Source organism: Ipomoea triloba, chromosome 6 (assembly GCF_003576645.1).
Source record: "Ipomoea triloba cultivar NCNSP0323 chromosome 6, ASM357664v1".
Taxonomy (NCBI): domain Eukaryota; kingdom Viridiplantae; phylum Streptophyta; class Magnoliopsida; order Solanales; family Convolvulaceae; genus Ipomoea; species Ipomoea triloba.
The window spans coordinates 12,584,535-12,599,179 of NC_044921.1; the positions used below are offsets into that span (position 1 = coordinate 12,584,535).

General features: G+C 38.2%; 4 protein-coding genes across 5 annotated transcripts; 3 read left to right on the forward strand and 1 right to left on the reverse strand.

Annotated features, from left to right (window-relative positions):
• The first annotated feature begins 4,375 nt into the window (after window positions 1–4,375).
• Window positions 4,376–4,884, forward strand: LOC116021611 (cytochrome P450 711A1-like). Its single transcript, XM_031262062.1, has 2 exons — window positions 4,376–4,604; window positions 4,683–4,884. Exons 1-2 carry the CDS (start codon window positions 4,381–4,383, stop codon window positions 4,852–4,854), a joined length of 396 nt encoding a protein of 131 aa, XP_031117922.1. The 5' UTR covers window positions 4,376–4,380; the 3' UTR covers window positions 4,855–4,884.
• Window positions 4,885–5,171: 287 nt separating this feature from the next.
• LOC116021610 (cytochrome P450 711A1-like) lies at window positions 5,172–6,825 on the forward strand. The gene is made up of 3 exons (XM_031262061.1): window positions 5,172–5,419; window positions 5,498–5,650; window positions 6,351–6,825. Exons 1-3 carry the CDS (start codon window positions 5,196–5,198, stop codon window positions 6,823–6,825), a joined length of 852 nt encoding a protein of 283 aa, XP_031117921.1. The 5' UTR covers window positions 5,172–5,195.
• On the forward strand, window positions 6,810–9,941 carry LOC116021608 (cytochrome P450 711A1). The gene is made up of 5 exons (XM_031262057.1): window positions 6,810–7,057; window positions 7,136–7,288; window positions 7,989–8,742; window positions 9,247–9,342; window positions 9,422–9,941. Exons 1-5 carry the CDS (start codon window positions 6,834–6,836, stop codon window positions 9,749–9,751), a joined length of 1,557 nt encoding a protein of 518 aa, XP_031117917.1. The 5' UTR covers window positions 6,810–6,833; the 3' UTR covers window positions 9,752–9,941.
• Window positions 9,938–13,377, reverse strand: LOC116021609 (protein IQ-DOMAIN 1). 2 transcript variants are annotated; one of them, XM_031262058.1, is made up of 6 exons: window positions 13,120–13,377; window positions 12,834–12,923; window positions 12,390–12,650; window positions 11,290–11,517; window positions 11,094–11,207; window positions 9,938–10,839 (listed from the first exon to the last, which is right to left on the reverse strand). In XM_031262058.1, exons 2-6 carry the CDS (start codon window positions 12,900–12,902, stop codon window positions 10,183–10,185), a joined length of 1,329 nt encoding a protein of 442 aa, XP_031117918.1. In that variant the 5' UTR covers window positions 12,903–12,923; window positions 13,120–13,377; the 3' UTR covers window positions 9,938–10,182. The 2 variants fall into 2 exon arrangements, with proteins under 2 accessions (XP_031117918.1, XP_031117920.1); XM_031262060.1 differs by lacking the exon at window positions 13,120–13,377 and having other exon boundaries at window positions 12,834–13,112.
• Window positions 13,378–14,645: the final 1,268 nt, after the last annotated feature.

Consider the following 14,645-nt stretch of genomic DNA (forward strand, 5'->3'; position numbering starts at 1 on the left):
ATATATATATATATATATATATATATATATATATATATATGCTAACGTCGTCGAAAAGAATAAATACTTAATTGAATAAATTTAATAGATTTCAGTTACCCAAGAAAAAAGATTTACTTTCCTCCTTCTCCCAGATATTATGAAATGTGGTTCTCGTTAACTCGAACTTCCCGAACTTTCCTAATTAAGTCAAATATTACATCAAATATGAGAATAATTTTTTTACTTTTAAAACTTTTTTAAAAATTCAAATTTTTCTCGCTACCAAAGGCTTCTTAAGTTGGCATAAATCAAGTATAGCTTCAACGATCGTAAAAGATTTCGTGAGTGATATATCAAATTAAACGGCGTAGAATGAATTGACGATTCAAATGAAACCACGATCGATGTGAACCACCATAATTGGCTTCCACTTAGAACGTAGTGGACCAATGGTTAACTCTATTGCTAATGACATTTCGTCATTTCACTTCTATAATTTGCATTGACACCTTTCTAAGGCCAAGGTGTGGAACTTCCATTCAATGCATATTTATTAAACTCAAGACCATTAAATCTTTTTAATAATAGTTTCAATTAAATAAAATTCTTTTTTTCAAAATGTTGAATCCCCAACCCCGATTCGATTGAGCATTTGAGAGAATATAAATCATAGTAATTATAATTCAGCAGACAAAGTCAAATAATTATGCGCACAAGGAATCTACTAAACCCACCCGTGTGAGCTAGTGCGAACACATAATTGAGTACTGACTCAAGGGATCTACTCTACTAAACCCACCCATGTGAGCTAGTGTGAACACACAATTGAGTACTACTGACTCAAGGGATCTACTCTACTAAACCCACCCGTGTGAGCTAGTGCGAACACACAATTGAGTACTACTAACTCAAGGGATCTACTCTACTAAACCCACCCGTGTGAGCTAGTGCGAACACACAATTGAGTACTACTAACTCTGTTACAATGTAGTATCTGTTCATCCACTGAGGCTCGAACCATCATCCACGGGAGAGTGTTAACCGGGACACTGGATGCCACTAGACCACAAGGTCTTTGGCAGACACTTTTTATTATAATTGTGTTATATATAATAATTACTTAATATAACTTAAAAATTGGAGACTATTGTTCCCCAAAAAAAAAATGGAGACTACAACTACAAATAAATAATGCAAAATGGAGTTTATCATACCAAGTATCAACACAGCTCAAACACATGACCAAAATTGTCTTCCATTACAAGCAATCCCACGCGGCCAAGCCTTCCACTAAAGAATATATATATTGCATATTGCTTCCTTGCTTCCTAACAAAAACCATATCAACTACCTCTACTTCCTCTCTACTAAGAACACATGGGAACCCTAAATGCCACCATATAGTTGAGTTTAACTACATTTAATTTTTATTTTTTTTAAATCAACTTTTATATGTTTTCATACTCTATCAAGCATTTATATTTAATTATTTATATTTAGGTCATACATGATAGAAGACAACTTTAAAAATTGTCAATTATCTTGTCCCAACTAAAGAATTTGATCATATCGATTGCGGTATCAAAATATTATTTACTTAAGGTATTTTTTACAAAATAAAAATTAAGATTATGATGGCCAGCAAATAAAGAGACATCAACATCAAATATGAATTGTTTCATCACTTGGAATATCTCAATAGTTTTCCTTCAATTCAATGTTTTGAAAATTAATGTAAATAATTTTACTTCTTCAATGTTCCTTACGGGTATGCCTCCTTTCTTCTTCTAAAAAAAATTTAAAAAATTTTAAAAAAAATTTAAAACAAAATCCTCCATCCTCATCATCTCCACTCAAACATTTTTCCTTCCAAAATTTTGCCATAAAACTTGTTAATTTTTCTTATAAAACATGTTTAAGTTTGAATTATAAATATGATATAGCACTTTGTAACAGCGATTTAAAATAGCAATTGTTATACAGTGGACCATGGTCCACATAGTGTTATGTGAACCATGGTCTACATAGTGTTATGTGGACCATGATTGTCAAATGAATTTGTAGTAAAATTAAAATGATACTTCAGTGTTACTATAATAAAACTAGTGTGTGTGTAAAATAAAACTAAAAGACAGAGTTTATTCGACAACGTATATTGTCAAATGAAACTGTAGTATAATTAAAATGATACTTTAGTGTTGTTATAATGAAACTAGTGTGTGGGGAAAATGAAACTAAAATTCAAAGTCATACAATAATATATATTGTCAAATGAACCTAGAGTGTAATTAAAATAATACTTTAATATTACTATAATTAAACTAGTGTGTGTGAAAAATGAAACTTCAAAATAGAGCTCATGTAATAGTGTATATTGTCAAATGAAACTATAGTAGAATTAAAATGATACGTTGGTATTGTTACAATGAAATTAGTGTGTGTGGAAAAAGAAAGTGAAAAATAAAGTAACATTGTCAAATGAAACTGAAGCATAAATAAAATGATACTTACTTTATGAACCATACTTGTTACATACAGTCATGCACCATGGTCTACAGTAAAATTTGTGGTAAAAGCAAATAGTAGTTCATAATAAGCCAGCCCAGTATAATGTCGTGTTTTTTATTAGGATTGAATCAACACAAATTATTAAAATATGTGAACAATAATTATTGGTGGGTAAAAATTTCATAGTTACAATTAACTTGATTTGACTCTTAAACACACTTGGAAGATAAAATCAAGGCCAGCTCAAAACACGACAACAACCAAAGGACAAAAACGAAAAGAACCAAATTCTAAATCGTCATATACCAATTAAATTAAATTAAATTAAATGTATTGAATATAATAAAGAAAAGAAAATAAATTCAAAGGAGTAATGAGTGAGTTGGGAGTATATTCCCCACCCAAGTCTTCAACTCGCAAAGGAATCTCAGGCATTTGTCATGCTCCTCGTATTCCTTTTATCCTGTCCCACATACAAACAAACCCAACTCCACTGGTATCAGATTATTTGTATAAGTTAATTTCATTTTTATGTTAATTTAGTCCCTTTTTTCAAAACAATTTTTTTTTTTTATTGATTCTAGTATTATTATGGACCAATTTGTTTAAATGACATTAAATACAAAGACATTTTGATTTTTTTTTATATAAAGTGGATAGACCACCTACTATATTTTTATTTTTATTTATATTTTTATTTTCATTTTCATTTTTCAAAAAAATCATTACTTCATGTCTAGAGTTTCCTATCTTCATCAATTGCAATACGCACCTCTGCAGCAATTAGTAGAGCCTCCACAACCTCAGCCTTTGCAACAATGGAATGGCACGTAAATTTAGGACCTAAAAAAAACTAACATTTAAAATTCAATAGACTGAAATGTCCATATCTTTAATGTCATTTAAATAGATTTGTTGATAGATGACTAAAAATAGTCATGCTACAATAATAATAAGACCAACAAATTATGCTTTAAAAAATAAAGACTAAAAATAAAACATCTCCTATAAATCTAAGACCAAAAGCTCTTATTTGTATTTATATATTTTGAATTTCCTATCAATATTACTGTATCAGATAGATATTTATTTCCATTTCTTCTGTTCCATAATTCTTTCCTTTCATTCTCATTTTCTAATTTCACTTTATGGAAATTTGGCACATAAATGTAGAACCTAAAAAAAAACTAATATTTAGAATTGAATAGATTGAAATGCCCACATATTTAACGTCATTTAAATAGGTTTGTTGATGAATGACAAAAAATAGTCATGCCACAATAATATTAGGATGAACAGAGGATATTTTACAAAAAAAAAATAATAATAATGTCACCTATAAATCTAAGGACAAAAATGGAATTAACTCTTATTTGTATTTACATATTTTGAATTTCCTTCTTCTCCCAAAAGGTTGAATCCCCAACCCCAAGGGCTCCACGCCCCGGCCCGACAAAGCATCTGGAGGATATAAATCATGATAACTTAACTGAACACAGAGACTAGACCTTTGCTTAATGCACACAAGAAGCCTCTCACTTTGAGAATTTCCTATCAATATTACTGTATAGATAGATATTTATTTCCATTTCTTCTGTTCCATAATTTTTTCCTTTCATTCTCATTTTCTTCTAATTTCACTTTATGGAAATTTGGCATTTTGGCATTAGATAATCTGACTCGCCAATAGTGAAAGTAAAAAATCACTTAATAACAAGGCCCTACCGACCACTATGGATGCTCATTATCTTTTAGGACAAACACCACCAACAGACATTACATGAAAAAACTATGTATTTCATGTGGCCAAAACTATATATAATACCCCAAGCCAAGACCCTAGTGAACATCCCAAAGAGAAAAAAAAAAAAAAAAAACCTGAAGAAGAAGATGGAGTTGTTAGGTACAATAGTTGAAGAACTCAACATCTCAACCATTTATACCATTTTGGGCATCTTGTTTGCAGTTTTAGTGTATTTCTACAGGCCATACTGGGTTGTGAGAAAAGTCCCTGGCCCTCCAGCACTCCCCCTTGTAGGGCACCTTCCCTTGCTTGCTAAGTATGGCCCTGATGTTTTCACAGTCATGGCGAAACGATACGGCCCTGTCTTCAGGTACTCATCTTTTATATCCCTCTAGAAAAATAGTCTGTGAATGAACTTGGTGAAGAAGTGTTTCTTTGTTTGGTTAAGGTTTCATATGGGGCGGCAGCCATTGGTGATCATAGCAGATGCAGAGCTTTGTAGAGAAGTTGGGATCAAGAAATTCAAAGACTTCCCAAATAGAAGCATTCCATCTCCCATCTCTGCCTCCCCTCTGCATCAGAAAGGCCTGTTCTTCACGAGGTTTGATTTTTATTGTTAGTAGCTAACATCCTTATAGACCGCCCTCACATTTTCAGGACGTTTGGTGTTAGACCGGACATTTTAGGTTCTAATCTTGGCTATACGGCTATCCTGGCCCTCCGCCCAACAATTTTTCTCTCTTAGTATTTTTGAGACTCTGGGTACTAGACTGGACCTCGCCTTTTAAGCTCTAGTCTTGGCTTTTACGCGTCCTCCGCCACACAATTCCCTCCTCCCAGCACTTTCGAGATGTATTTTCGACCGTCGAGAGCCGTGTTAGGATCAAACGCTTACCACTTACGCCAAAAGCTATAGCTATTAGCTAAGGNAAAAAAAAAAAAAAAAACACTGAAGAAGAAGATGGAGTTGTTAGGTACAATAGTTGAAGAACTCAACATCTCAACCATTTATACCATTTTGGGCATCTTGTTTGCAGTTTTAGTGTATTTCTACAGGCCATACTGGGTTGTGAGAAAAGTCCCTGGCCCTCCAGCACTCCCCCTTGTAGGGCACCTTCCCTTGCTTGCTAAGTATGGCCCTGATGTTTTCACAGTCATGGCGAAACGATACGGCCCTGTCTTCAGGTACTCATCTTTTATATCCCTCTAGAAAAATAGTCTGTGAATGAACTTGGTGAAGAAGTGTTTCTTTGTTTGGTTAAGGTTTCATATGGGGCGGCAGCCATTGGTGATCATAGCAGATGCAGAGCTTTGTAGAGAAGTTGGGATCAAGAAATTCAAAGACTTCCCAAATAGAAGCATTCCATCTCCCATCTCTGCCTCCCCTCTGCATCAGAAAGGCCTGTTCTTCACGAGGTTTGATTTTTATTGTTAGTAGCTAACATCCTTATAGACCGCCCTCACATTTTCAGGACGTTTGGTGTTAGACCGGACATTTTAGGTTCTAATCTTGGCTATACGGCTATCCTGGCCCTCCGCCCAACAATTTTTCTCTCTTAGTATTTTTGAGACTCTGGGTACTAGACTGGACCTCGCCTTTTAAGCTCTAGTCTTGGCTTTTACGCGTCCTCCGCCACACAATTCCCTCCTCCCAGCACTTTCGAGATGTATTTTCGACCGTCGAGAGCCGTGTTAGGATCAAACGCTTACCACTTACGCCAAAAGCTATAGCTATTAGCTAAGGCACAACTTTATTTCCTTATAAACTATCATCACATTGGTTCAAACGCTTACCACTTACACCAAAAGCTATAACTATTAGCCAAGTTGCAACTTTATTTCCTTATAAACCATCATTACATTGGATCAAACGCTTACCACTTACGCTATAAGCTATAATTATTAACTAAGATGCAACTTTATTTCCTTATAAACCACCAGCATATTTTCGATATGGGTGCTGAACTTGGCCTTTTAACCTCTTTACCGGCCTCCGCCCAACAATCCCCCAGTCACCAAGCGCTAGATTTGGCCTTTACCATCCTCCGCCCACCATTTATTTTATTGCATACTTTCTATGCTTGTTTAGAAGAAATTAAATTAAGGGAATTTGCAGGGATGCAAGATGGTCAACAATGAGGAACACAATACTGTCACTCTACCAGCCATCTCACCTGGCCAAGCTGGTCCCAACTATGCAGTCATTCATCGAATCTGCAACTCAGAAACTTGATTCTGAAGGGGACTTCACCTTCTCTGATCTTTCCCTCAAACTAGCCACAGATGTTATTGGACAGGCTGCTTTTGGAGTTGATTTTGGGCTGTCTAAACCCAAAGTGGGCAAAGACTCACTTCACAATGGAGTCCAAGAATTCATTAATCAGCATATCTATTCCACAACACAGCTGAAGATGGACCTGTCAGGCTCCTTTTCCATCATATTAGGCTTACTTGTTCCAATTCTCCAGGAACCGTTTCGCCAAGTACTAAAGAGGATACCCGGCACAATGGACTGGAAAGTGGAGAGAACGAACAAGAATCTGAGCGGGCGCCTTGACTATATTGTGNAAAAAAAAAAAAAAAAACACTGAAGAAGAAGATGGAGTTGTTAGGTACAATAGTTGAAGAACTCAACATCTCAACCATTTATACCATTTTGGGCATCTTGTTTGCAGTTTTAGTGTATTTCTACAGGCCATACTGGGTTGTGAGAAAAGTCCCTGGCCCTCCAGCACTCCCCCTTGTAGGGCACCTTCCCTTGCTTGCTAAGTATGGCCCTGATGTTTTCACAGTCATGGCGAAACGATACGGCCCTGTCTTCAGGTACTCATCTTTTATATCCCTCTAGAAAAATAGTCTGTGAATGAACTTGGTGAAGAAGTGTTTCTTTGTTTGGTTAAGGTTTCATATGGGGCGGCAGCCATTGGTGATCATAGCAGATGCAGAGCTTTGTAGAGAAGTTGGGATCAAGAAATTCAAAGACTTCCCAAATAGAAGCATTCCATCTCCCATCTCTGCCTCCCCTCTGCATCAGAAAGGCCTGTTCTTCACGAGGTTTGATTTTTATTGTTAGTAGCTAACATCCTTATAGACCGCCCTCACATTTTCAGGACGTTTGGTGTTAGACCGGACATTTTAGGTTCTAATCTTGGCTATACGGCTATCCTGGCCCTCCGCCCAACAATTTTTCTCTCTTAGTATTTTTGAGACTCTGGGTACTAGACTGGACCTCGCCTTTTAAGCTCTAGTCTTGGCTTTTACGCGTCCTCCGCCACACAATTCCCTCCTCCCAGCACTTTCGAGATGTATTTTCGACCGTCGAGAGCCGTGTTAGGATCAAACGCTTACCACTTACGCCAAAAGCTATAGCTATTAGCTAAGGCACAACTTTATTTCCTTATAAACTATCATCACATTGGTTCAAACGCTTACCACTTACACCAAAAGCTATAACTATTAGCCAAGTTGCAACTTTATTTCCTTATAAACCATCATTACATTGGATCAAACGCTTACCACTTACGCTATAAGCTATAATTATTAACTAAGATGCAACTTTATTTCCTTATAAACCACCAGCATATTTTCGATATGGGTGCTGAACTTGGCCTTTTAACCTCTTTACCGGCCTCCGCCCAACAATCCCCCAGTCACCAAGCGCTAGATTTGGCCTTTACCATCCTCCGCCCACCATTTATTTTATTGCATACTTTCTATGCTTGTTTAGAAGAAATTAAATTAAGGGAATTTGCAGGGATGCAAGATGGTCAACAATGAGGAACACAATACTGTCACTCTACCAGCCATCTCACCTGGCCAAGCTGGTCCCAACTATGCAGTCATTCATCGAATCTGCAACTCAGAAACTTGATTCTGAAGGGGACTTCACCTTCTCTGATCTTTCCCTCAAACTAGCCACAGATGTTATTGGACAGGCTGCTTTTGGAGTTGATTTTGGGCTGTCTAAACCCAAAGTGGGCAAAGACTCACTTCACAATGGAGTCCAAGAATTCATTAATCAGCATATCTATTCCACAACACAGCTGAAGATGGACCTGTCAGGCTCCTTTTCCATCATATTAGGCTTACTTGTTCCAATTCTCCAGGAACCGTTTCGCCAAGTACTAAAGAGGATACCCGGCACAATGGACTGGAAAGTGGAGAGAACGAACAAGAATCTGAGCGGGCGCCTTGACTATATTGTGGCGAACAGAATGGAAGAAAAGCAGCGCGGCTCGAAGGACTTCTTGTCCCTGATTCTGAGTGCAGTGGAGTCTGAGAAAGTTGCAAAGAATCTGTTTACCTCGGATTATATCAGTGCAGTGACTTATGAACACTTGCTGGCTGGATCAGCAACCACATCATTCACATTGTCTTCAATTATCTATCTGGTTGCTGGCCATCCCCAAGTTGAAAAGAAGTTGCTTCAAGAGATTGATGGTTTTGGCCCTGCTGATCAGGTTCCCAGTGCCCATGATCTTCAAACAAAATTTCCCTACACTGATCAGGCAAGATTCTTATTTTCTGCAGCTTCTGTAAGTGTTGGGCAAAGGCCAGTAACGGGCCATGTCCAGCAATGGGTGGTTAGGGAATTGTTAGCCGGAGGCGGGTGAAAGACAAGTCCAACACCTTGAAATAAATTAGAGCCTTGGTTATTAGTTATAGCTTTTGGCGTAATGGTAAGCGCTTGATCTAACAAGCGATATCAAGACTGGCAAGTGCTGGAGGGGAAATTGTTGGGCGGAGGCCGATAATGGACCAAGTCCTTGTTGGGCAGAGGCCTGGTAACGGGCCAAGTTCAGCAATTGATAGCTAGGGAATTGTTGGGCAGAGGCTGATGAATGGTCAAACCCAACATCTTGCCTCTCGAAAATGTGTGACGGGTATATGAAATAAAGTTAGGCCTTCGCTATTAGCTATAGCTTTTGGCGTAGTGGTAAGCACTTGATCTAACAGTAAACAAGACAGAACCAAACAATGGTTTATGTTTTTTCAATACTCTTTGACTGCAGGTGATCAAAGAGGCAATGAGATTCTACACAGTTTCTCCACTAGTTGCTAGAGAAGCATCAGCACCAGTGGAGATTGGAGGCTACAGCCTCCCAAAGGTAGTTCTCCCCACACCCCAACACTCTTTATTTTCAAATTGATCAAGGGTTCCTAATAGGTTGTTTTATGAACAAGCAGGGAACATGGGTTTGGCTAGCCCTTGGAGTTCTAGCTAAAGATCCTAAGAACTTTCCTGAACCAGAAAAGTTCAGGCCTGAGAGGTTTGATCCAAATTGTGAAGAAGAAAAAAGGAGGCATCCTTATGCAAACATCCCTTTTGGAATAGGACCTAGAGGATGTATAGGACAGAAGTTCTCCCTGCAGGAAATTAAACTCTCCCTAATCCATTTATACAGGAAGTACACATTTAGACACTCCTCCCTAATGGAGAGCCCTCTCGGGATCGAGTATGGCATCGTTCTCAACTTCAAGCATGGCGTCAAGGTTGAAGCCATCCGACGTTCATGAAAATTCGAGTCTAACAGGCATTCCTGAACTCTGAAATGTACATTCTAAGTTGATATTGAGATGACTACCCATAAATCTCATTGTTTCAAGATGATACTTTAAATCCCCTCCTCTCCACCCCTTTTTGTACCATTTTTCTTGTATATTTTCACCCATGTAATGCAGCACAAGTGGGGCATATTCAGAGACACAAGACATTTTAAAACTCAAAAGGAAATACATAGAAGTGGAGCATAGTGATCCACTTGAAACTCATAACTTACACAATTTTACAAGATGAAAAATCCTAGCTTAGGGCACATTTTCAATGTCTCAAAAGATTTGTATCCAAGGACAAGTTCAAGCATACTTGTTTCTCAAAAAGCATTTGAGAGACAACAAAGAATTGTGTTCATCCTTGCACTCCCATAAGAGTAATTCTCCTTATCCCTTCAATTTGAGAATTTATCCATTCGAGTAGGTAGGCAAAGGGGCCTTGTCAAGTTCACCGACGAAAGCTCAGAAGCTGCAGTGCTTTTGGAGTCCCCGTTACTAAAAGCCCCCGACTTCTGAAGGTTAAGAAACTGAAACTCATCCATGGACTGTCTTAGAAACCTGCTATTTCGCTGCTTGGCCTTTGTCGATTGGGTCAAGTTCATATAATTAGGCCTACTGCTGCATTTCTCTACTGTTTTATCCGATGCTGACACCGAGTTTCCTGAGATTGGAGTCGTGGATGTGCAGAGCGAGGATGAAGCAGAACTCTCATCGTATCGAAATTCAGAGCTTGGGCTTGAAGAGGAACGCGTGGCTTGGCCAACCAAGGGAGGTTTTGCTGACACCCTTTTGGTGACGTTGTTCTTCCTGACTTTCACCGAGCACTGCTCAGAAGACTTCGAATGGTTGTCCTTGGTGTAATCTAAGCAAACCTTGGACTTCGGGGTCGTTTCTGTTGCATCAGTTTGCCTCTGCTCCATCAATCTGTTCTCCCAAGGCCTAGCAGCCATCCATCGCTCTAACCAGCTCCATCCCCAGCTGTTCTTGTCCAAGTTGCAACTCTTGAAAGAGGGAACAGATATGGTTGTCTGAGCATCAGAGCTTGATCTCTCCTGCAACAATCATTAAGTCATGCAAATCACTTTACAAGAAGAAGAATAATTGAATAAACAATCAATCTGTTGGGCGGAAGCCAGTAAGGCCAAGTCTACAACCAAGTGGTTGGAGATTGTTGGGCAGAAGCCAGTAAAGGGCCAAATCCAGCACCCAACGTCTCGAAAATGTGTAACAATATAAGGAAAGAAAGTTGCGTCTTCGCTACTAGCTATAGCTTCTGGCGCCTAACACAATTCTCGGCAGTAATTACCTTATGAACAAGAGAGTAGACAAGTGCTCTTTCTCTCTTGAAAGCTCCCTCTTGCCTCATTTGTATCTTAGCTTTAACCTCTTCAAGTGTTCCTTTACTATTACACCACCCTTCCTGCAATCCCCAAAACAACTTGAAAACTCCTTGCACTTTGATATCATTAGTCACAACTCACATGAAAACCCGAATTGCTTACCTCAGCTTCTTTCAAGCAATCAACCATGCCCCGGTGCTCGTCAAGCATCTTCTGCACAGCCTGCCCCTCGAGAGACATACGAACACGACGAGCTCTAACCCGGGCTTGTACCCTTACCAAGGCCTGCATGCACCTAAGAGTAACTGCGGCTTGCTTTCTCACCTGTCGACCACGAACCAGAGCTTGAAGCCTCACCAAGCCTTTCAACGCCCTTAATGCTCTCCTGGCCTACAATTTCATTCATCACAGTTATAGATTTTGTAATTTTGATAAACAAAAGTAACATTCCTTGTATGCACACTTGTGTACTGAGAACAAAAGCCTATACAATTATCCCAAAGTTATCATCCAAAGCAATGCCATATCCCATATGCATAATCATTTTGTTGATATCCAAGTGAGAATGAAAATTTCATTTATTATTCTCTGGATTTACAAAGTTCACAAATTGCATTCAACAGGTCAGCTCAATCAAAAGGACAAGTTCTTTTCCTTAAACACTTTCAAATCCAGGTTCTGGAGAACTCCCCGGCCTACCAACCATGTTATGCATAAACTTAAACTCTTTTTTTCATATTTGCTTTGTCCAGTTTCATGTGATTAGGGGATTGTTGGACGGAGGCTGGTAAAAAGTCAAGTTCAAAACCCTAGCTGTCGTAAATGTGATGACAATCTATAAAAAAAATAAAGTTGTGCCTTCGCGCCACAAGTTAAGTCCTGATAAGAGCAATTAAGACTGGCTGGTGCGGGAAGGAGACGGGTAAGGACCAAGTCCAGCGCCATGTTGCTATGAAAATTATTGACCCGAGGCTGGTAAAAGTCAAGTCCAGCATCCTAGCCATCGAAAATGTGGTGGTGGTTTATAAGAAAATAAAACTGCGCATTAACGCTAGGTCAAGCGGGTTTTGAATCCCAACAAGAGCAATTAAGATTAGCGGGTTTTGAGAGAGGGACGGGTAAAGATAAAGTCTAGCACCATGTGACTAGGGTATCGTTGGACGGAGGACAACTAGGTAAATGACACGAAAACATATTCATATCTTTGGTAAGTAGGCATTGTTTAGAGATAATGACAAGCAGAGAAGAGCATAAGAAATTACCAAGAAGCCACGAAATGCAGTTTGAATCCTAATAGCAGCCCATTCTTGCCTCACAGCCTTGAAATCTTTGGGAGCAGCTCTCACCACTGTGGCCATTGCAGCTGTGAAAGCATCATTGTTGACTGATGAAGAATCAGAGCCTTCAGACCCACCATACAAATGGCGGTTCCCTCTGAATCCCTTCCATGAAGAACCCCCACCAAGATCCCCAGATGAGCCCCTCCATAGCCTCCATTTCTTGCTCTTCCCACTCACCCTCTCCTATAAACACCACAAAAACACACATATCTTCGCTAAAACTTAAACAAACAGGAAAAACATTGGTTTTTAACTAAACATTTGCTGCCAAGAAAATACCAATTAGACTTTTGTTTAGCACAAACTGTAAGGGGAAAAAAATATAAATAAACCAAAATAAGATTCTTAACAGAGATTTGAGCTTACATGGTGGTCATCTTTCTCAGGCTTCTTGAATCCTATCAGAGCTTTGACCCATTTTCCAGAAGCACCCATTCACACAAGATTCTACTCTATCTGCAGAGAGAGGGCAGAAGAGATTTCAACTACCAAGAAGTGAATTAAACACTGAAACTTGCAGAGAGATTTCAGGATGCAAAAGAACTAGAGAAAACGGAAATGGAGCATAAATGCATCTGAGAGACAACAGACTGGGAAATTGGAAATGGAAATTAATGTAACAGAGCAGAGAGAGAGAGAGAGAGAGCTTTACATTCAGCTATGATAGAAGGGGTCAAATCAAATCCAAGAAAAGGGAGAGAAAAAAAAAAAGAGAACTTGAAAAATTAGAAAAAGTGATAACAAACAGAAAAGGCAAGAAAACAGCTTCACAGAAGGAGCAACTGGAGGAAGAAGGTTTTCTCAGGTTAGGGGGTGAAGGGGGGTGGTGATAGGGTGGTGGGGGGTTGAAGCTATTGGGTGTGTAGAAAAACTGCATTGCCCAATGTGCAGTTGGGTTTATGCATTTTTTTGAAATTCAAACCAAGAAACAGGACAGTAGGACACCGGGCGGGCATGGCGCTGCTGTTTAACGTTAAATTTGTTTGAAAGGCCATATGTTTTTTTTTTTTTTTTAAGTTAACACCTGAATCATTACATTTCACTAAATTACGAATAGATCCCTAAACTTTCATTCTTCTTTATGCTACTCCTTTAATAGGCCGTAGTTGTACTTGCACGTTATTGCCTAGACCACAATTCAAAAAACACATAAAATACATTATTTTAACTCATAAAGTATATTATTCTAATTCAGAAAGCTTATTATTCTAATACCTAAGCGCGTGGAGCATTAAAAAAAAAAAAATTTAACATCAAAACAACGTCGTTTTAGATCGTGGTCCACACATCCACACAATGATGTGCCGTAGTTGTAATTCAACTATAGGCTAATTCTTCGTGGAGCACAATTACATTGTTGGGTATGAAGAAATTGCAATTTCCTCCATTTATCGAATTGAAATTCATAGGACCCCCTCCCCCCCCCCACCCACCCACCCCAATTAATTCCAATTCGGTGGTGAATAAAAACAAAAACAAAAAAAAAGGATGAAAGGGCATTTTATTCTTGCCTATCAAACAATGTAATTTGAATTCTTATTTTTCACACCTTATTTTTTTTCACAGAATTATACTTCGTAATTCATTTTTCTCTTAGGGTGTGTTTGGAAACTTGAAAAATGATTTTTGGATGTGCCTAAAAATGCAGTCAACAGAAAACATTTTTCGTTGACTGGGAAAAATATGGTCATTTTCCACCGCACTCACAACAAGGTTTCCAGTAAAAACCATAGGTCTGGTTTCTGCTAGAAAGTAGTGCTCTAGTTTCCGCAGTGAAAACAAGTGATGTTTTTTTTCTATTTTAATAAATAAAATTATATTTAATATTATCATAAATATTTTTATATTATAAATAAAAATAATTAAAATGGTTAATTATATAGTTCTACTCATTTTTTAGAAAATGAACCAAAAACATCAAGACAGTTTCTCAGAATGCAACCAAACACTAAAAATGAAACTATTTCCTGTAAAGTAACTCATTTTCCAGAAGTCCTTTTCTTGATTTTCAAACATACCCTTAATTCATTCCTTCCCACCCAATGCCCCAATAGTATAGGATTCTAATATTATAGATTTATAAGTTTCTCTTGTACTTTTCATGTGTAATCGTAGAATGTTATGTCCTATAATTACTCATCATGTTCACAGTAAAGAATGTGTTTTGCCCGTATGAGC